The sequence below is a fragment of the Tinamus guttatus genome, unplaced genomic scaffold (genome assembly GCF_059628265.1).
Source record: "Tinamus guttatus ecotype Peru unplaced genomic scaffold, ASM5962826v1 Tinamus_guttatus_pri_ptg000451l, whole genome shotgun sequence".
Taxonomy (NCBI): domain Eukaryota; kingdom Metazoa; phylum Chordata; class Aves; order Tinamiformes; family Tinamidae; genus Tinamus; species Tinamus guttatus.
The window spans coordinates 2,989,831-3,012,548 of NW_028288985.1; the positions used below are offsets into that span (position 1 = coordinate 2,989,831).

Here is a 22,718-nt window from a genome sequence, read left to right on the forward strand (position 1 = left end):
TCAAAGTATAGAAGTGAGGTCTCAGATGCACCTTACTGTGGCTTCTCTGAGGAGAAGCTCTGCGTGCCCGTGTGTCTGGGTGATTTCTGCAAACCCAACTTTATAGTGTCTGGCAAATATTGAGGCCAACGTATGCTGGGATTTGCACTTTTTTTTTTCTGTTTGGATTATTGCTTCACTAGACTAAGAAAATAATATCTCTAAATCCTCTTCTTTCGCAAAGAGCAATATGCAGAATAGCTGTGGTGCAGATGGGAAAGGGAGAAAGAAGTGAAATAGTGAAGTACTGATATACATTGCTGTTGTGTTTATCATTTTTTTAAGAACAGTTTTACAAAAATCCTGTTTTTCCAGGATTAATCGCCACTCCTCCCTATTCAAATGGAGCTTGAAAGGCAGATAATCCTCTAGGAGACCCAAAGCAAAAACGCTATAGGTCCTAAAATGCAACATTTAATGAAACTTTAAAAAGATGCCTTAGTGATTAGTTTGCTTGAACAAGAATTGACTGGGACAAGGAGTCAGAAAAAGAGTTTGTCTCGTCCTTGCAAGTGCGCAGTCCTTGTGGTGATTTATAGATCTGGTAAATTGTTACTAGGGAGACCACATTATCTGGGCTCTGAATTGGCTTTGAAAATGGAAAATGACCTCTTAATTTACTTAGACATTGGGAAAGAAAAAAAAGTCTTTAAAAAGCTTGATAGGAGCTTTTCTAGCTCCTGTAGTGTTTTGTGCAGGCGCACTCAAATGCACACAATGCCTCTCCTGCCAGCGGAGTTTCCTTCTTACCTGTCTACCTGTGTGCTCGTTTCTTCCCTTTAATCGTGACCCAGATTGGGGAGTTTTCCTACAGCTTTGTTCAGTGCTGTGCATGGAAGGGCCCGAGCAGTAAGTGTGGCCCTTGCGCTCTCTCAGTTCCTTGTGTTTTACCGAGTTGCTCGGATTTCCCCATCTGGTCTCTCTTCTGAGGCGCCTAAGTCTAATTTAGCACTTGTTTCTGTCTCTTCTTTTTTTTTTTCCTCATGCATTTTTCCACTTTTTGCTTTCACTTCTTTTTCTGTCTCCTCTCTTTGCTGTGTGTCAATGGTGAAAAAGATGAGCAAGGAGAAGCCTTCAGGAGACCCGTGATCATTCCAGCATCTCCTAGCAGTGAGGTCCCTGCCTGCTCCAAAGGAAATGTAGTCCTGCTCTCGCCAGTGCTGGATGCCAAGTTTAGAGCCTCCTGTCTGGGTGAGCTGTGTGTGTGGAAGCAGACCGGACCGTGCACAGCTTCCCAGTGACCACCGGGCATTTTCTTCACAATAAAATAGAAACAGTGCCAGATTGCTGCTTTTTTTGGAAGACAGCAATATTAAATGTAGTGTTTGCCTCTTCTGCTATATTAAAGTTCCCTTGTTATAAAAAGGATGTTAAATGTATGAGTTTGTATTGCAACTGCAAACATCACTTGGGCTTGAAATAATGCTAAATATTGTGAGGAGCGCGCGAGGCCGCTGCTGCCCGGGGAGGCCGGCGCTGGCGAGCGAGACGGCGCGGAGCACCGCGGGCACCCGCAAACGCCACGATTGCACAGGTTGAGGCCGAATTTTCCAAATGATTACAGTGCAGGCTAGTCAGTTTTATTCCCAATTACTGCCAAAAAAATCTATTTATAGGATGGTTACTTCCAATCAAGGGGAGAGATGAAACGTCGGGGAATGCAAGGAGCAGGGGAAAGCAGTCGAGATCGCTGATAATTAATGCCTTCGGGGAAGGCAATTCGCTCAGTATGGTATTCTGATTCAGTCAACTGCATTTCAACAAATTTAACAAAGATGTGTGCTATATCCTGATTGCAACTACAAAGCAGAAGAAAATGTCATTTTGCCGTGACGTTTTTTTTTTTAAGCAAGATTGTATAGAAACAGTCCTATATAAGTTCAGGCTCTTATTTCAATACATTTCTTATGAAAACACTATAAAATGTTGGTATCTAATAGACTGCTAAGCTAGTTAGCATAAGCTTCAAGGTATTACTAACTGCAGAAGAGGTAATGTAATAGTATGTTTCCACAGTTAAAAACACACAAAATTAGGAAATGCAAATGCTTATACACCAAAAGAGGTATTAACTTGACAGTGCAGAACACAGTGGATATTTTATATTATGCAGAGCTCACAGTGTGAGCTACAGTATAATAAGACACATTTAATTGGAGAAAAAGAACAGAAAAATAATATTAATGACGATGCCTCTATCTTTTCACTTCATAACACTGGATTCTGCCCAATCTTATCTTTTGTACCATATTATTATCTCTGTTTTGGCACAGGCACCATCATTTCCTCCCTCCATTTTGCTTCTCTGTGTCCGGGCTGTGAAGTGCCTTTCTGGATCTCCAGCCATAGGATCCTTCTGCAGCTGCAAGGGGACCGGGGGGAGCAGTGGCAGTTTTACTCCTGGCTTTTAACTTGGAGCCATCGTGGTGCTTTTCCGAGCGTCGCAGATGGCCAAGCGCTTCCTCGGGGGAGCCTGGACATGCAGCACGTGGCTCCGGGTGCTCATGTCCTGCCTTGGACCCGCTCCTTTTCAGAAGGGACAAAAGCCTCTATCGCAACTTCTGCAGCAACAACAATAACCTGGTTTAAGCCTGACCAACCTGAATGTCACCCTAACCTCAGGAAAGGGAGATAAGCAGGCAAATCCTCCCTGATGGGTTTTTGCAAAGGGCCGCTTTGATTTCCTTTCCTGCTCTCTCCTTCTGGGTCTCGCCCCTTCGCAGCAGTTGCTTTTTCTCAGTGAAAGCCCCACTTCATGGAGGTTTAGCACTCTGCAATTTACTTGGGTGGATTTTTTTGGTTTGCTCTTGTTTTTCTAGTTTCCATTGTGTCTCCTAGGCTGGAGACGTCTTGCTTGGATCAGAGTTGTGTTATCGTGCTGCGGGTTTCCATAATCCTTGTGAAAAGTGAGCGCAGCTGGGGCTCGGGCGTGCCTAATGTCTTTTATACTTTTTGTCTAATCGCTTGGGTTTCAGCAGCTTCCAGAGCTGCTGTACAGTCTGTGAAACCTCCTCTGAGAGCAGCTCTGGGCTCTGCTGGGACGTCCCCGCCGGGTTCGGACCCCGTCGTCCCCGTGCGGCGCGAAGCCGTGGGAGCATCGCCGGGGCAGGAGCCTCTGCTCCGCGTTGGCTCCCCGAGCAGCTCTCCTGGTTCACATGGCACCGCCCCAGAAAAACACCAATTCAGATAATTTTGTGCAATGTTACTATGCAGTCAGTTGTAATAGAAAAACAACAACAACAAAATCCAGAGCATTTGATAGCATTTTGCTGTAATACTTAGGCTAAAACCATGATCCAACAGAAAGATGAGATTTTCTTTTTTCGTTATGAAGCTTTTATTATCCTTTTTGGGGAGGTAATTCCTGTAGTGTGTACTCATAATCTGCAGGTTTGTGGGTCAGCATGGCTTGTCCCTCTGCTGCACAGGGATAATTATTCACTCTCTGAGCTGCAAAGTCTGTTGGATCGACCCTGCAAAGCGTGATTCCCGTGTAAGGGCTTTGCTGATGCTTTTGAGCAACGCTGTCGACACTCCGGTGGCTCTGAACTATGAGAAATGGTGTTCATTCCCTGCCTCCTTTCGTTGCTTATTTACTCCCCACGTGCTTCAGCTGCTTGTTGTACCCGTGTCCATCTCCAGCAAGGTGCAAAATGCCCCTTCACCAGGAGATACCGGGGTTTGTGTTTTGTGCCCCAGCGACTGCAGGCGGCGGCTGCAGGGGGTGCCGGCAGATCCCAGCTCGTGTGCGCCCCGGTTCCAGGGCAGCCTGATTTCTGGTTGCTCCCTGCAGCGTCATTATAAATCTTCTTATTTTATAAAAAGTCATTTTGTACCTAAGGCACTGAAGGTTGTTGATATTTATACGTTCTAGCTCTTTTTTTAAAATGTCAACTCGATATGCAATGTTCGGTTCCTTTTGTGGTTTTTAGAAGTTGCCTGGAAAGTTTATATGGAAAGAGCAATATGTTTTTGAATTTGTGTATATGCTGCTTAGTGACTTTGCTGACTTATGTGGCTGCTTAGTGCCTTTGCGTGGACTTCAGTAATATCCTGCTCTTCTTGCCCTTCCCACACATGCAAATACTAATGCCTGGTGCACAACTGTGGCCTTTTTTTATTTTGATTTGTCTAATAGCATTGATATTATTTCCTCATCCTTCTCCCCCTTCTCCTTATCTGTGTGTTTTAATATATGAAAAGGACATTGTTAGAGATGTTTTTGATTATTTTTTTGTCCAGGGGTGTTTGTCTCGGAGCGCTGGTGCCCCGTTCGAGCTGTCTCTGTGCCCAGCTGTGCTGTGATGCCTTTCCGGAGCTGTGTCTCGAGGGCAGGGGCTCTGAGGGGCACGGATCATCTCCTCCTTGTGTGTGATGCTCAGTGTGTTGCCAACACAGGGTTGTGCCTCCTTCACTTGGGTTTCAGTCACTGCGTGAGTAAAAGTAGCGATGAATAATTCCACTCAGATGTGCAGGAATGAATGCTTATTAATTCCTGTGCCAGGGCTGCTGGCGAATGCTGTCATTCTCATTTCTGTGAATGCTGTTTAATAAGTCAACATGCTCCCTTTATCATTTTTTCTCTCCCATTCTGTCGTGTCGAGTGGTGTAAGTGGCACGTGTGAAAGAAGAGAGCAAGAAAAATGTGCAAAGTCAAATCAGGATTATTGCAGGCGGAGAACACTCTCCTCCTACCTCACACGACAGGAATGGAGATGGGTGATTTATGGCTATTTTGCATGGGAGAACACCATCTTCCTGGGCGGAATTGCAATTAAGAAAAGCAAAACGAATCTCATCAGTCATCCAGACACGCGTCCATGACACGTACCTCTGCAAGTCAGACTCCGACATCTTTACTGGAGCCAGGTTGTCCTTCGTGGCTGTGCGAATGTGCACGAGCAAGGAGTTAATTGCAAAGTTTCTAACGAGCTGCCCTGTTAGGGGAGAGGCCCAGCAGCAGCGGGCGCCGCTTCGCGCAGACAGGCCCGGCGCGAGGAGCTTGTGCCACGCGGCGCCCGCAGCAACAGGAGTCTGCACGCCGAAACCGTGGGGAAGCCCGGATTGCTAATAAGGTGGACCTTTTTTAATGTCAGAGAATAGTAGGTGATCAGAGCTGCTTAGTCAGCAACACCGGAATTGTTCCCTCATGTACTTCTATAATTCAAGTTTGCTGGCTTCCTAAAATTAGGAATGCTTGGTTGGCTGCCATTGGCTGAGTTTAATATGGGAAACACGGGGTGGCATCTGTGTCTCCTGCTGTGCAGGAGGGAGGCGAGGATGGGCCAGGAGCCCTCTGGCCCTACGGCCCGTGCGTCTGGGGCCGTGTTCTGCCTGCATCGCGTGTCCGGCGTGGAGGGCACCTCTTCCCCACGCGGTGATGAGCTGTGGTTAACACAAGTGGGCTTCTGGATAGTGTCAGGCTTGAGTCAGAATCACTATTTTTTTTTTGATCATATTTCCAATATATGTGGCATGTAGTGAATCCTTGGAGCATTATGCTCTTTAGACATGCAGATTTTGCTTATTTAGAAGTTACCTGCTAGAAACATGCTGTTCTCCTCTGCAGTCACGTTACTGCTGAACAGCAAATGGTTACGGAGCAGATTTCAATGCTACGTGGTATCCTACTGCTACATTTTCATTGATAGATAAACGAGGATGTACTATCCTTGAGCACTGAACAATTTGTGGAGCTTCACGAAGCCTAGGACTGGATTAAGTGACTTAGCAGCGCCATGTCCCACCGTACGGTCCTTGCCGGAGAGGCGATGGCTGCTCCCCACAGCTGGGCGCGGAGACGTGCGGACGCTCCGCGCGGAGCTCGCGCGGCAGCCCCGTCGTGCGGGCGCGCGCTGCCTGGATGGGCTGCCGTGTGGAGAGGTGGTTCGACTGCAGTGTGGGACTGTCTGCACCGGAGAAAACGCTGGATACTAAATGGCTCGTTAATCCAGGGGAGAAACGTATAAATCAGTGTAAGGAGTGGCTGCAGTTAAACCACTATAATTTAAACATGACAGACAGTTTTAATAGTGGAATGATTAATATCTGGAGCAAATTACCAAGGAACGTGTGAAATTTTCCATCTATTGATATCTTATGTCCAAGCCAGGACATAAGATATCCTCTGTGATACAGATCACACCAGAACCAGCCCTAGCTCTCAGCACAGGGAGAGCTGGGTATCATCTGCACTCTTTGCAGTGCAGCAGAAGAGGAAAAAGTCCTCTGCCTTTCTTGGCACGAGGTTTTTTCTCCGGACCAGGATAACTAGAGTACTTGTCCTGCTCTGGGCCTTTAACAGACACCAGGATCAGCTGTAGGTGGCCAGTCGCACCACGACGCGGAACAGAGCGAGTGCTCAGCAGTATCAAGAGACTTTCCCATATAAATTCTCAATGTCAGTTCAATAAATCTATGGCAGTGAACTATTATATATAGTAGTAGTATCGTTCATATTGATGTTAAGAGGAAAAGGATTTGAGATTTTTGTGTAAACACAAATCATACAGCTGAAGGAGAATGGATCACAGGAGAAAGCTAAAAATTCTTTTGAGATGGGATTTTCAAATGATTCCAAAGGAAATTAGGAGTCCAAATTTCATTAAAATATAATTGGAGTTGCAGCATAACTCCCCAGTCTTTTCCGAGAAACTCAGCTTAGGAAAAGCTCATTGCAGTTTATAATTCTAAGTGTTCCCCTAGTTCCACAATCAACTTCAGTCTTGATGCGAAAGAACTTGAAAGGCTGGGGAACCGCTCCTGTAACATCGGTCCCATGTGATGTGTGACAGCAAAACTTCACAAAACAGGAGGATAGGGAGCAGTACAATAACTACTAATGACATCATTTTCCACAAAACCAATCTTAATCTGCCATTCAGGGACTTGCAGATGGGCTTAAATAGCTCTTGCCATTCAAGAAGCTCATTATAAATGCTATTTAGCGATGTACATAAACATCTGCACCTTGGTTTAATTGCTCGCAGAGCTGGCTTAGGTCATTCTTGAGAAGTTGCTGTGTCTTAGGTTTTGCCTCCCCGCTCGGAGGAGGAGCTGGGGAGCTTCCCCGACAGCCGGGGCGGTGCTGAGCCCGTGTACAGGTTGTGACACAGTCTCTGAGGACTGGCGCTGCGGTTCGGCTGCCAGTTTGTGTAGGACATCGTGAAATTTGCCAAATTGATGGTACGAGTCAAATGGTGGGTTGACGTTGTCAGTAATGAATTTGTTAACAACTCCTGCAAAGTCATGTCAAAACAAGCCAGGTTTTTGCTGTAGCAAAGGAGCAGCACAAGCGATGGGCACCTGCATTCCCTACGTTACGTGTTCGGGGGCACGGGCAGGAAAGCCGTGCCGCCCGCTGCTTTTCCCTTCTCCTTCCGGGACAATGCGCTGGACGGCGGCTTCACTGCCCGCCTTGTCCAGCTGCCATTTCTGTGCGTCTACATCACAATGGATCCCTTTCTGCATGTGCTGAGATACCCTGGTAAGTCTGAATGGGCTTCGTCTCTGGGAAGCGGGTAAGACCCCATGTTACATCTCTGGGTCACAAATAGCTATGATATACCCAGGTATTGCTGTGGACTTTAACTCAGTTTTGCATTAGGATGACATTTGTGAATAGAAGCTCTTCTTCATGCTTTCTCTTAACCAGCCTGGCCAGACTATCTAGAACATCTTTCTAGAAACTGGGAAGGATTTCTTATAGAGAGATTTCCTTCCTAGAAATCTAGGAACATCTTTTTATTCCGCATGTTGAACATTAAATGTTATATCAAGGTTTTGTGACTCTTTCTTACGCTCGAGCTTTCTCAGGCTGGCGAGCTCACAGCTTGCAGTGTAGCGGCTCCGTAGAGCAGCGCTCTCATCGGCAGGGCAAAACTCGCCTGGCTCCTAGCCCACCCTCTTTGAAGCCAGAGAGATATTTCTGCTGCCATGGGTTGAGTAAAGGCAGAGCGCAGAGAACTGGAGGATGGACAGAACAGGGAAACCTGTGAGTGTTGGTCTGAGAAGCTTCAGGCGTGGAGGAAAGGGCTGCAGAAGGAGAGGAAAGGCCTGCGAGCTGCGAGGCCTGTCGTGAGGCCTCTCGTGTCACGCTGCTCCACGTCTCCAGCGCTTAGCGAAGCGCCTTGCGAGCGGCGCGGGATTGCTCACACCTCCCCGACATGAAATCAGTGGCCCAAAACGTTGGCCTTTTCTCACCGTAACCTCCTCCCAGTCCCTGAAGGAGGCAGCTGGTGGCAGCTTCAGGGGGGAAGGACAGCCGTGCTCGTCAGCACGGGGATCGCTGCTCTCCTCCCGCAGGACCCGACGGCTCGCGTGGGGAAGTCCAAAGCAGACTTGGCTGGAGCACCAAATACCACACTCGACTGCGCTACTTACTCTTCAGGGGACAGAATTATTTTATTATTGGGCAACCAAGTGGAAGTAACAGAGCAAAAGTTTAGTTGGGTATGAAATATCTATTCTTACAGAGCATTTCTGAACTGTTAGGCAAATGAAGGATAACAATGTTTTGCTCCAATGCTGTTTTTAAAGAGGCCAGACTCGGTCTCTGATTCTGAGCGAACCGGCGCTGTTTTTTTGTCTTTGGTGAGTAGTGGAAGCAAATGCAGTTTGAAGGCAATTAGACAGAGCATTTTTGTGTTTGCTCACAAGAAACTGCAAGCACAAAAGCACTAGTGCAACGCTGAAGATTATTTATTAAGAGTATATGCCACATGTGATTAGTCTCTTACCCACCACTTATCCTGTCCCCCCGTGCATCAGCCCATTGCTGGATTCCCAGGGGTTGCGCATTCCCAAGGGGCCCGTGGCTTCCCGGCGAGAGGAGGGTGTTGGATGCTGCTTTGCTTCCCGCGCGCCTGGCTGCTCTGGGACAGCTCTCCACGGGGAGGTGACACGGAAAGCGGGGGCTGCCCTTTGGCCACGCGTCCCTGTCGCCCCCCGCTCCGGAGGGCACATCCAGCGAGAGCTGGGCCAGCCACCCAGATGGGAGCTCCGCGCGGTGCCGCTCCGTGGGCCGGGACCGGCCGTGCGGGAGGCCAGGGATGCTCCCGGTTACGGGTAACGGGGATGGGGAGACAGGGAGGAGCACCCTACGCTCTGGTCAGCTCATGGCAATGGATGCGCTGCGAGCTCGTGCCCGAGCTCGGCGCTTCCCTACCCGCTGCACGGGCGTCCCAGGGGCTCGTCACCGTCTCGGCATGAGCTGCCTCCGACCGTCCCTCCGGCAGCGGCAGGACGAGCGCTGCGGGAGAGGCGGCCGAGGAAGGGGCCGGCTCTGCCCCTGCTCGAGGAATGACTTTCTAAGGCCTCTGGGGTGACGTTGTGCAAGTGGGAAGCCGTAATTTGGCTGTCAGTCCTATCCTCACTGTGTCCTTTGCTTTGAAAAAGTTAAGGAGCGGATTTTCACTGCAAAATGGAATCTCAGTTTTAATTCATCACGTCTGTTATAATAATAGAGGCAGTTCTAAGGTTAGAATAGCATATAGACAAGATGCTAATTATTGCTCTGAAGCTTTCCTGGAGAAGAAGGCAAGAGGAGATCTTCCATTAACATTAAAAATAAATGCTTCCACCATGCTACTTCTCTGTGATCAAAAGACACTTACCAAATCCCAGCATACAATTGTCACACCATTAAATTCATGAGATCTCATGAACATATAAAAGATTGTGTATAGCAGCATAAGTACTTGATTTAAACACAGAATTAATAGCTTCACTCAGCTTTTCATTGAAATGCAAGGTTTACAAGGCATATATCCAGGAGCCATGGGGAAGTTCCCGCACCAAAGCAGTGGATTCGTAGAGCTATGGCGAGAACTTCTTTCAGGAGGCAGGTGGCTGAAGAGTTTAGCTTGAAATCCTTGGGGGCTCCGTGATTTTTTCAGAAGCTGGTGAGTTAAAAACCTCAAGCGACCCCAAAATCCAGGCACATCCATTATTTTAACAATTTACTTTTACTCACCAAGAATGTATTTGGTATGCAAAAACATTTAAAAAGTTGCATATTAAGAGTGGTCAGAAAGTGTAGAAAAGTCTGTGCTTGCTGCTTAGATATCTCATATAACTATAAGCATAAACTTCATCAGAAACCCATCCTGTTTGCAAGTGAAGAGGGCAGTCCCTGTGGAGAACTTCAGTGGTTTCAGAAAAGAGAACATAGGACACTGCTGTAGATCAGGCTGTAAGCTATATATTTATGTTATACCCAGTGCGCACACAAACACCACTGCCTTCTGAAAGTTTTGCAATTTAAACATATTACTATACCATCGGAACCAGATTCATCCAGCCTGCATGACCCAATTCCATACAGTCCATAAACTAAAATTCAGCAATGGACGCAGATTTATTTTTTTCTTGCTAATTTTATATTGCTTACTTCCTGCTTTTGGAGGGATATTGATCCAATTAGCACTTTCGAAGGTGTATGCCTGGCTTCAGTTATTCTATATCAGTTTGGTAGCACTGAGTTGTCTCTTTTCTTCTTAGCTAATTAGAATGACGGCTAAATGTCAGCTTCATTTGTATCTTAGCTCAAAATGTAAACAGAAAAGTATACAAAAAGGAAAATATGTGTTACACACTCAGTGTAGTATTTTCCTGTGTACCTTACACCAAACAGTTTTGATTCTGCGTGTGATTTACAGTCCAAAAGCCATATCAACATATTTTTCCAATTAAATTATTTTCAATATTTTGCATCCAGTGAAGAGAAACGCCGCTATTAAAATAATGCCTTAAAAAAATTGAACTTTGTTGAAATGTAATGCCCTCAGGAAAAAAAAAACACAATATTTTTATGCAACATTTTGGATATATTTTATGTCAAAACATGATCACCTGTCAAACTAGTGACAACTAAGACCAATACGTTACTGTGACTTCTAAAGTAAAAAAATCAGAACAAAACTGTAAATTTCTTATAATTCTGCCTTCATTATACACCATGTGTTGGTGGATTAAGCACAACAAAACTCTAGTATTCTTAAAAGTGTCTACTAAATATAATAAAAAGAATAAAAGAACAATTAACATTTAGTCTGTTACATTAAAAAAACGGATGCACGTATTTCTATTGCCTGTTAGCTTTACCTAAGCCTCTTCAACTACTACAAAAAGAAAGAAAAGAAAAATCATTGTTCAAAGCCAAAACCACTCCAATCAGTTGATACAGCATTACAGTGCAGTCAACTAACCCCACTCGAGGTCTCCTTTTCTCAGGGCGAGTCCTTCGACCAGCGGCACCAACCTAGTTCGATGCAGTTTCAAGACTGTTGTTAGCTTTGCAAGATACTGTGCTCTACGGGTGGCTTCGGAGGAACGTGGGGACACCAGGTAACCCCGGCCTCTCAGTAGCTTTGTTCAGCACTGTAGTTAGAACAGCGGTAAGTTTAGCACAAGAACTAAGGAAAAAAAAAAGGAAAATAAGAAAAAATATTGGAAGCTAGATGAAGCTGCCATTTGTGTCAAACAATTGCGATACGCTATACTAAAAAATCCTGAAATATCCACCTGTCCTCACCGCTCTGCCACAAACTAGCAAAGTCAAAAATACAAAAGTCTTCAACTTCTCATTTTTGCAGAATAAAGCAAAAAAGTCTTTGTGCTCCTTACTACCAGAAGCAAAATATCCTCTGAGTTACCACATGTAATAGCTTCTGGATGTGTCGACTTGGGTTGGCTTGGTCTCTGCAGAGCCATCCTTGTCTTTTTCACTGTCACCTTCCCAGAGATTAATAAGAGGAGGATAGAGCTCGTTCAGTGGGATTGAAGAGGTCTTTTGCATATATTTTTTCAATGAATGGTGGTAGTTTTTTCTCTTAAACCTTTTTGCAATATAAACAGAAATGGAGGCAAGGCTAATTACAGCAAACATTGATCCCATTACCGCAGCAAGGGCAGTGCTGGTTTCTTGGTCTGAAATATCTAGGGCAAAAGCTGCATTTTTTGTTGTAACATTAACACATGACTTTTGTGTTTGCTGATGGATATTTGACACAGTTAGACACACTTCGTAGTCCGTAGATGGCTGTAAATGTGTGAGGTTATATTCATGTACGTCAACTGGGACCCTAGCAGTGTAGGTAATATGAGGGTTGTCAATCTTCATTGTAGCTGAGGACCATTTTAAATTGGAAGTCATGACATTGGAATTAACTTTCCAAGAAACTAAAATTGAATGAGATTCTGCTTGCTTCACATAGATTTTCAGGACCTGAGTGCCATCCAGAAGAGTGCCGTTCACTCGGATGGTCGCCACCCTTGTGTCAGCCCCTTCGATGTTTTGAGCAACACACGTGTACCTCCCAGAGTCTTCGATCTGAATATTAGAGATTTCCAGGGTGCCCTCACTGCTCAGCTTGTATTTGTCAGAGAGACTTTCGACAGTGACTTTATTTCCGAGAGGAGTGACCCAGTAAATTTCTGGCTCAGGTTCTGCCATGGCCCGGCAGTCTAAAAACACCGTCATGCCAATGTCCAAATTTAAGTGATTTGGAAAAGTCTCATGAGAAATCATTGGAAGACACTGTTCACTGGAATCCTGTATTACCACTTCTTTCACCTGCTGTCCTCTGTACTCGGGGGGCATAGCGCAGAACATGGAGAGCGGTTCCATGAACCGGATGTTGGTCTTGTTGGAGTTTATCCAGTGAATGACACAGTCGCACCTGAGCGGATTACTGTGGATGCTGATCTCGCGCAGGTTCGGAAGCGATTCCACGGTCTTTTGGTAGACGGCGTTCAAGGCGTTGTTGTTCAGCATCAAGCTTTCCAAGGCGGGAACGTTGCGAAATGCCAACCGGTGGATGTAGGACAACTTTGGGTTGTTGGTGGCTTCAAGCTTCGTAAGTTCAGGCAGGTTGTCTAAGGCGTACCTGTCCACGGAAACCAGCTCTCCCATGTTGTTGATCCCAAGTTCTTTCAATCTGAGCATGTTTTTGAAATCTCCTTCTTGAATTTTATGAATTGGGTTTTTGTTGAGATCCAAGAATTTTAAATTCGGAACTTTCTCAAGCGCGAGCTGAGGAACTTTTACCAATTTGTTGTCATAAAAGGAGAGGCTTTCAAGACTATCCAAGCCTACTAATGCATTGCCAGGAATATCTGTGAGATACATACCTGCCAAAACTAGGCTCCTTAAATTTGAGAGAGGTTTGAAGTTCATATCAAGTATTCCAATCACTGGATTTTCTCCAATCATAAGAATCTCCAAGTTAGGAGTAGAATCAAACCAACGGCTGTCAATAACCTTCAATTTGTTGGAATTGAGATGCAATCTTAAAAGGTTTTTCAGGCCAGAGAACGCGTTTGCAGAAATACTGCTGATCTGGTTGTGATTTATATATAATTCCTGAAGGTTACAAAGGTCTTGCAAGCAGTAGTCAGTCATCTCTGTTATCTGATTTTCCTCCAGGTGCAGGGTAGTGAGCTGAGTGAGATTTGACAGCCCCACATCCTTGATACTGGTGAAGTTGTTTTGCGAAAAATCTAATTCTGTTAAATTGAACAGCTGTTGGAGTTCATCTGTGGTCTTTGCAATGTTGTTGCTTTGCAAGAGAAGGACTTGAGTGTCACTCGAGAGATTGCTGGGGATTTTTGTTAAACGAAGGTCGTTGCAATCGACTGTTGTAGCTTCCCTGTAAGTTGACTGTGGTGTAAACCATGGCCTGATTTCACATACACAAAGCTGTGGACATTCATTGCTCTGTATGGAAGACTCAGTTAATGAATTCATTAGCAATTCTAGCACCAACTGGCAAATGGTTAAAACAAATCGAATCTTAGCCATGCTGATCAGCTAGCAAGTTCAGCTCCCCAGCCCCTTAAAATAACAAGAGATTGAGAGTGTAATTTGTTATCAAGCAGAAAATGTAAAGCTTAAGGTTAAGGTGAAAGGCTTGGACATCCAGAAGCTGAGAGATGATTTCTGAGTTCACAGAAGCCAGGAAATGGGCTGAAGACTCTCAGCTGCTCCTCTCTGGTCCAGGATCTTCTCCAAATCAGTACCTGGAGATGGTCCTGAAAATAGAGCAGGACACGTGTTAATGTTTGCCTCATAGACATTTCTTACTCTTCTTCAATTTCTTTATCCTTTAGAAGAAAAAATTCTGAAAACAGTAATTATTTAACATTCAAATCTCTCGTGCAAATCCCTATTTGGTATAGCAATTTATATGTGGTTTGCAACTCTACTTAGGATTAACACGGGAAAACTTTCTGGAATTTCTAAAGTGACGGATTGTGAAAATATATGCAGTCACCCAAAAAAGAAAGACATCTCTCAGCTGCGTCTTGAACAAGTGCCCTGAGCCTAATCCTGGTTAGAGGGAAGGGTGCCGGGACTATACCGAAGTCCTGAGTTTCTCGTGGGTGGAATTAAGGCTTAGGAAGATGCCGTTTGAGAAGTTTCAGCCATGTGTACAAGACCCCGGCGGGAGCTCAGCGGCTGTAAGCAGATGCGCTCAGGTTTAACCTGGCGCGCAGGTTTAACCCAGGCAGACCCCGCTCAGCAAGGGGGCCGCGGCTGCGCTCCCCGCGGCGCGTCGGGCCGGCTCCTGCGGCACCCCGGGCATCGCGGAGCAGCGAGGGCTTTGCTGGTGAGCTAAGCAGCAGGCAGACCTGAGCGAGGCACTGAACAAAGCTGAGTGAGGATTTCAAGGTCAGACCTCTCCAAATTTGCTGTGGTTCTCTAAAGCTCACGCTATGATGGCCTAACTTGAGAGTTCTCAAAAAAAATCTGTGGCTTTTTTGCAAGTAAAGTAACCAAGTTCTGCTATACCTGAAACAAAGGTACGCACAGACAATAAATACCATTTTATTTTATTAGAACATAGGGAAAGCTCAACTTAGTCACAGCCCACAAAAGATGTTGCTACAGAAAATGATAACGCTAAATATGACACTTAAAAATAATTCTCCTCATCTAGATTATGGTGACAGGAACACTATTTACTTTTACCAACGAGCCCAGCAGAGCTGAGCTTGCCTTCAAGTAATGCCATCAACTATGACACGAACTGCACAGAAAGGAGAATCGTGATGGTGCTGGCATAGCCAGGGGGATCTCAGCATACACGGAGAGAAGGGAGCCGCCAGAAACGGAAACCATCCCAACGCTGATCCGCAGCAGAATCCGGCTGTAGCCATTCCAAAAGCGAGCGCTCGAGCAACACTGACAATACAGGGAAAGTCAGTTCCTGATTTCTCAACCTTTAACATTTGACACTCGCTAATGCTCGTGGTGTTTTGATCCAGTAACAACTGTAGGGCGCTGCCTCCAGGGAGCCCCTCCTGCCTTGCAGCCAGGCTCCTGGAGAGGCAGGGAACCGCAGCCACAGGACATGCCGGGAGCTGCAGGGATCCACAGCCGCGGGACACGCCGGGAGCTGCAGGGAACCGCAGCCACAGGACATGCCGGGAGCTGCAGGGATCCACAGCCGCGGGACACGCCGGGAGCTGCAGGGAACCGCAGCCACAGGACATGCCGGGAACTGCAGGGATCCGCAGCCGTGGGACACGCCGGGAGCTGCAGGGAACCGCAGCCGTGGGACACACCGGGAGCTGCAAGAACCGCAGCCGTGGAACGCGCTGAGAGCTGCAGGGAACTGCAGCTGCGGGACACGCCGGGAGCTGCAAGAACCGCAGCCGCGGGACGCGCCGGGAGCCGCAGGGAACCGCAGCCGTGGGACATGCCGGGAGCCTCAGGGAACTGCAGCTGTGGGACACGCCGAGAGCCGCAGGGATGCACAGCCGCGGGACACGCCGGGAGCTGCAGGGAACCGCAGCCGTGGGACATGCAGGCCGGCAGCGGCGCCCGGGATGGGGCACTGCAAGAACTGGCTCCTCAACTTGCTCTGTAACTTTTTTCTTGGTAGATGAATGGAAAGAAGTCAAAGCCTTGTAAAGCTCTAGTCCCTAGTGATGTTTTAGTACTGATTTAACTCTGATGCAGCTACACGTATCATATAATTCTTCAAAAACAAAGCTACCAGAGAAGGATTTCAAAGCTTCTTTTAAAATATGTGGGAGCACATCTATAGATTTTGGGAGAAGCTCTGAATTCAATCCCCTCTTTGTTTGATATTTATATCCAGTTACTTGCACGTTGCATTTATGGCTCACCCTTGGTAAGAAAGCAGTTCTGGTTTTACTCACTGGAGCTCTGGTTTCTGATCACTGCAGACATATGATTTTAAAAGTTAGCAGTGACACTTTCTCTTCTTTAGATAAGTTATTTGCTACTGCAGATGAATTTAATTCTCTCTAACTGGAAAATGTCCTTTGGAAATGACTTGCACATTATTGTCTCCAATCTCCTCCAGCCCAGGGCAGCTCTGATGAAGCTATAAATGAAAATCCAGTGCAGTCAAAAGTAAATTTTGATTGGCTTCCCATGCCCCGCTCCATTTTAATACCGTGCTTATGCGAATGGCAGTCCAGAGGCCACTATATGAGCCAGCGTAAGGAAAAGGACCAGTTGCAGTACTCCGCTTTCGCTGGCGCTCATGCTGTAAAACCACATCTGTCACTCAGATAAGACCCAAAACGAAGCAGTAATGAGTGAGAAAGGCAGGGGAGCAGCAGCTCTGCATGTACCGAAGTAGCGTGGCTGCTTCTGTCTGCCCCGGTACGTGACCGGCCACCAGCTCAACTCCCAGCTCGGCCAGAAGCCCCCGAGTCCCCAGCGTTTGGACTCCTGACTCCCTACAGCAGCTGCCAGCACCATGAGGTCCCAGGGGAGGTTGCAAGTTGAACAGGGAGCACCTGAAGGAACAAAAAACATGAGGTTTTCTCCGCAGTATCAGCCACTGCTCAAGTCCTGACGCGCCGTTTGGAGGGATAATCGCAGCTTTCTGGATTGTGGCTAGACAACATGGCATTCCGTGAGGGATACGCCAGAAGACAACCAGGCTTTGAAGACTAAGCCAGTGACAGGACACTGCAAAAGCAGCACAGAGACCACGTGCATGAACCCGGGCAGGCTCCTGGCAAGCGGTGAGTGTCCACAGCTCTACCTGGAGTCACTGGGACTGCACTGAGGACCATGCGAGTGCTAGGTCCTTTCTGCATCAAGTTGCTTTTAAAACAAGCAAACAAACGCAGTATTTATGTGGTAGCCAAAGGCTGACAAGCCAAGGACAAGTCAAGGGACCGGCTCAAAATGCTTTAGCTTTCAAAAGCCGCAGGGCTGGGAAGAGAAGCTTCCTCAGCAGCCCCAACTCCCACTTCCTCGTGGACCAGCCTTGGCCTTGGTGCGTCAGACATTGGCTTTCAGCACCTCTGCTTTCCCCCCTTTTCATAAACTCATATTTTCCAGGGTGCCAGACCACTCCTTGTGATACAAGGGATATAGGAACAAAGCTCCACTTTATGGGAAAATGAGAGAGGGATGTATTTTATTAGGGGTTAAATAAATACATTTTCTCTAGCAGCTGTCACTACCAGTGCCATTCAGAAGCCACCCTGTTCCCAGGAAGCAAATCCCCAGCGATGCTCCTGTTTCTCATGGGCAGAAAATATTAACCTCCTTCCGGGTATTGCCTCTTGGAAATGTAACGGGAGCATCGAAGTACCAGTCTGCTCTTGGAAAATCTCCTGGAAATTACCATTTACACGCCAGATTAGAAACACGAGGAATAATAAGAGCTTTCAAACAGTGGGGTGTCAAATTAGTTTGTTCTTTAGTAAAGTATGTTTTAAAATCACTTAAAAGCCTTGAAAGCAAACCAAAACAAAACAAAAAAACGAACCAAAACAAAAAGAGTTTGTACAACAGTAATAATCTTTCATCAGAAACCCTAATTGTTATTGGGGTTTTTGAGCTCCTGGAGTTTTTGTTATTGGGCTATTTTCTTACTTTTTTTATTCATAGATAGGGAAAAAAAAAAAAGGCAATAAACCTTGGGAAAAGAGGGGCAGTCCTGTTATCCCCCATGACTCCAGTGCTCCTGTCCTGCTAGGCAGGCTCTGATTTCTGATTTTGCTCTGTCTGGAGGCAGCTGCAAATCTTCCATTTAATTCAGTGGAGAAGAGTCACAGCCACAGTGATACCTTCCTTCCAAGTAATTACCAGATAACTCTAGTGTGATCACTTTTGAAATCACCTGAATAGAGGGGATTCCCCAGGAGGCACCCGGATAACTCCCGCTCTGCGGTTCGCAGCCGCTGCACGAGCCCTTCCTTGCTGCTCTGCTCTCCTGAGCTGGCGTGGGGGGCACCTCTAAGAGCAGCGCAAGGCCCCAGCCTCCGTCCCCATCCCTGCTCTCCTAACTGTGTTCAGCTTGCACAGCGTCTAAAATACACAGAGCATAACTTTAATTTTGGAAGAGCTGTCCCTACCCTTTGTCGCTCTTGGCGCATCTGTTGGCTTGAGAAAGAAGTGGGAGCAATGTCAGGAAAATACTGCCCATCTTCGGTTTCATTAAAGATCAGAAATATCCCAAATGTGTTTCTGGCGCTGCTGGAACCCAAGCACCCTGCGGAATGACCAAGGAGCTGTTACCCTGTTCAGCCCTGACGGCTCCACCTGTGAGACAAGAGGCCCTGCTAGGAGAGGCGACAGTAGTGACCATGAGAGGGAAGCTCATGAGGAACGTCTTGAACTACAGAAATATGGGGGTCAGAGCCCCACAAAAAGCCCCGCTCACTGCAGTGAGTGGGGCTGGAAAGCTGCTCTGCACAGACGTGGAAAAAAAATGAGAGAAAGAGACCTGCTGCCTTCTGTGGTTCTTGTTATGGCCTATCTGACAACTCTACTTTGGGTCCTGTTCTAAGTATTTAGTTTTCAATTATTAGTGGTTAAATATTAAATCTATATGTTATTACTACTCTACATCTCTATCTACTCAGTTTGCATGTGTAGTGAGCTTACGCCAACTCCAGCCCCTGGAATAAAATACAGTGCTATTGATTATTTCAGGAGTTATATGCTTGAAAGATCAAATTCTATTTTTCTTAGCTGCATTCACAAACCAATGTTAATAAAACCATATATTGAAGTGCCTGGCACAGACACCCATATTGTTTATTTGAGACTAGGAACATATCAATAGTAAAATAAATAGATTTATCATAGAAGGTGCTGAAAGATCTGATATATAGGCTGTTAGCACCAAAACCAAGATTTGAAAAGTAATCAAACTGCAACAGCACAGAAGAAATTACATCAAGTGCCACCAGATTCGGTTTTGGTACTAGCCTGAACCAAAATTTTTCTCTGATTTAATACAACTATCAGTACCTTGAAATGGATTTTCATTAAATGCTTCTCCCTCACGCCTTAACAAGTGTTTCTGCACTCCTGGATGGGTTTCCACATAAACTTTCTGTTTTTTTTTTTCTGAAGGGCATCCTACCTCTTCCATTTGCTATGGATAGCCCAACATGACTATCAATTAAACTGTACTTAGAAAATACCTGGGGAGCGTATGTTTTCCATCACTATTTCATGCTAGAGCTATTAAAGAAGCCCTGTTTTGAAGGTGCATCAGCTACATCGTAAGAAAAGTCAGTCCTGCTCAAGGGAGAGCGGAGGAAATGTCCACAGCTCCTGTTAAACTGATCCTTCCCCAACAGTGAGACTTGCTTTGTGTTCCTTGCAGAAAACAGACCACAGTTCTTGATTTGAGAAGTTCATGAATGAGACGGATGTATGGATATATGGAAGGTGAGGAAAAGTATATATCTTATTTGATGTATTTACATGTTTTGGAAAGGACCTCAGACAGTTTGCTGAGCTTTAGTCCTGAGTCTTGTCATTGCAAAATCAGCAGTTCTTCCACAGATGAGCTCTGTTATAAATGCATGTAAAACACAGAAAGAGATGGTAAAATTGCTGGGTATTACAGAAAAAAATAGAAAAAGTTACTCCTCTGTCAAGATTTAAGTTATTGATGCCTTTTAGATAAAGTCTTTACCTAATTAAGGTGATTTATCTAGGCACGTTCTTTAGCCATGTTCTAATTATATACCAGACTTGCTCCGTATAAAGGGGCAAAAAGATAAAGACTAATTTATAAAAAGATATTTACCTGACTTTGTGTAGTGCCTCATACTGTAATGAATTTGTTTTAAAGACCTGCTTTGGAGCAACTACCTGAGAACTTTTTTCAACTAGTTCGCTACTTAGTTGCAAGTAAACAAATTATTTTTGTAATCCATTTACAATTCACTGCAATGCTGAGTATAAGAAGTGTTTTTGTTTTAAACCATCAATATTTACTCCATTTCTGATAGAGTGATGGATCATTTACAATTTAAAAAATTAGCAAGGCCAATCAGTAGCATATCTGCATCCCAGTAATTCTATGCAGCACATTAGCAAGGCGCTCATTTACTAGGTAGCTTTCGTGGTGCTTAATTAGACGGAGCACAGGGCAGATCCTTTTATTTAACACATAATTTTGTGTCAGGCCCCAGTCTCCGGGGCAGCAGGAGGGGCTCAGGGTCCGTCCCCAGACTTTGCCCATCTCCCTGCAGGACTTGATCCTCAGAAACTGCGCCCAGCACGTTTGGTCCTCCAGCCTGCTGGAAGGTCAAGACCAAAGTGCTGAATTAGCACTAAGTTACTAAATTGTAAATTTAGAAACTTTTAAATGGAAGTTGCAAAAACTCTTAAGGTTTTGCAGCAGAATTCCAGAGCAGGCCCCAGCCCTGCTCTCTCTGGTGCCCAAGCTTAGAATCACAGAATCATTCTGGGTGGGAAACGCCTCCAAGAACATCGAGTCCAACCTGGCTGCAGCGGGGGGAGAACGAGGCCAATCCAAAATAGGCCAAGCCAGTATTTGCTTTAAGGGCCACATGTATAAGATTGAAGGAGGATGTCTGAACAGCACAGCAGGGCCCAAATACCCTCGCAGACCTTTACGGAGCAATAAATAAGAAATGCAATTTAAAGCAGCCTATGTAATCCAGGTACCACTTAGCACCGTGCATAGACATGCTCCATACCCGACCTTGCGCCGTCCGTCAGCAGAGAGCTCCGGAGCTTCCAATACAAGAATGGGAGCAGAAAACCTCAGGCTGCTGCAGGTACCTGCCTAGGGGCCTGTTCTGTAGCAAAGCAGCTTCTCTTCGAAGCATCTGAACGCTCAGGATTTCAGGGAAACACATTATCTGTCCAGCTTACAGTACACTGACTAAATCCGTAGCCACGCGCAGGTTTCCGCTGCTCCTACCCCTTCCAGCCAGCGAGGCAGGAGCCTGCGACGGACACGCGGGATGTGGCGGAGCCCAAGGTGCACATCACCGTTACGGGGTGTTTACAGACTCGGAGCAGGCGTGGAGCCGGTGTCCTGCCCTGCTTTTCCCATGAACGAGAGCAAACATCACCAATCCCTACAATGGGATAAGCACAGGGGCTGCAGAAATTCGGGAGCCACCAAGTTCTTTTAAGGTGCACGTCGCGTTTGCCGTAGCGCTCCGAGGTCTGCCCCGGGCTGGGAAGTCACCCCGCAGGATGGCACTGCTGCCGGGGCCAACCCCTACAGGCCGTGGCCGGCAGCCCCGCGGCGCCGGGCGCTCGTGCGCGGAGGCCCCGCGCGCTTTGTTCACGTAGCCATGGCAACGCGCTCCGCCGCGCTCGCTCGCACACAAAGAGGGGACAGCTGCGGGCGCTCGCTCACGGTCATGTGTGCGCTGGGGACCGGTCCTGCGCGCCGCCGCGACGGCTCGCACGCCAGAAGAGAGCGGGTTCATTGCGGGGAAGGCTCGGCCCCGCTGGGGGCGATTCGTTGTTCCTCTGGTGCTGTGAGCGAGCTGGGCTCTCCTGCAAGTGCCGCTTTCCTGGGTTCTCCAGTGAGGATGCCCCCAAAGTGTGTGGGCAGACGGGGCCGGGCGCTCCGGCCCACGTGCAAGAGCACACAGGACTGCTCACCGCATCCCTCAGTGAACGCGCAGCTTCCCAATAAGCCCTACCAGCAGTAGGGGATTTTTTTCGCTAATGTGAGGTTTGTTAAACCAGGCACGGAGCTCAGTGTGACGGCGGCCCGGGCTGCGGTGACTTGCATCCCAGGCACCATGCGGCTGCAGCGGCGCTGGGGCTCGCTGCAGGAGCTCGCAGCGCCGGGGCCGTCGCGGGAGCACCGAGCCGCTCCACAAAACTTTCCCCCGCGCGCCACGGAAGGCCCCGCGCTGCGGCAGCCGGGGAGCTGCGGCAGCCACGCGGGCCGGCCGCGAACCCCCCGCCGGTGCCAGCCGCTGCACAAAGTGGCACCGAGCGCGCACGTCAGGCAGGTCCGTACGGCGCGGCCGCTCGGCGCGCCACCCCAGTCCCCTCGGCTGCCCCTTCACAACGGGCAGGCTTTCTTGGCGAGCTAACGTTAACAAGGTCTTAGCCTTTTATAACCTATACCCCTCAATCTCTGTTTTAAACCTTTAATAACCAGTTTTATTCATGTCTACTCTTGGCAGAGGAAAGATACTCAATAGTCACTGTACGTGGTCCTTCAAAGCCCCCAAAGCCTGCTTGGATACGTATAATTCCATAGGCACTGCCTGAGGCTGCATGCAGGTAACTTCCCAAGATCAAACCACAACTCGGGCTCCCGAGCGAAGCCGCGGCCCCTCCGCCGGCTGCAGCAGCACCGAGCCCAGCGCTGTCCGCAGCGCGCGGCGCATCCCAGCGCATCCCAGTCGGAGGCAGCGGAGCAGAGCGGCCCCAGCCGGCC

At 47.2% G+C, this 22,718-nt stretch overlaps 1 protein-coding gene across 1 annotated transcript; it reads right to left on the reverse strand.

The window, feature by feature from the left end:
* Positions 1-11,639: 11,639 nt before the first annotated feature.
* LRRN1 (leucine rich repeat neuronal 1) lies at positions 11,640-14,065 on the reverse strand. The gene has a single exon (XM_010223553.2). The coding sequence runs from the start codon at positions 13,838-13,840 to the stop codon at positions 11,690-11,692; it is 2,151 nt and encodes a 716-aa protein (XP_010221855.2). The 5' UTR covers positions 13,841-14,065; the 3' UTR covers positions 11,640-11,689.
* Between the last annotated feature and the right edge of the window lie 8,653 nt (positions 14,066-22,718).

Bases quoted from the DNA above. Each gene is read 5' to 3' on its own strand.
- LRRN1 (XM_010223553.2), bottom strand. From the start codon at position 13,840: ATGGCTAAGATTCGATTTGTTTTAACCATTTGCCAGTTGGTGCTAGAA.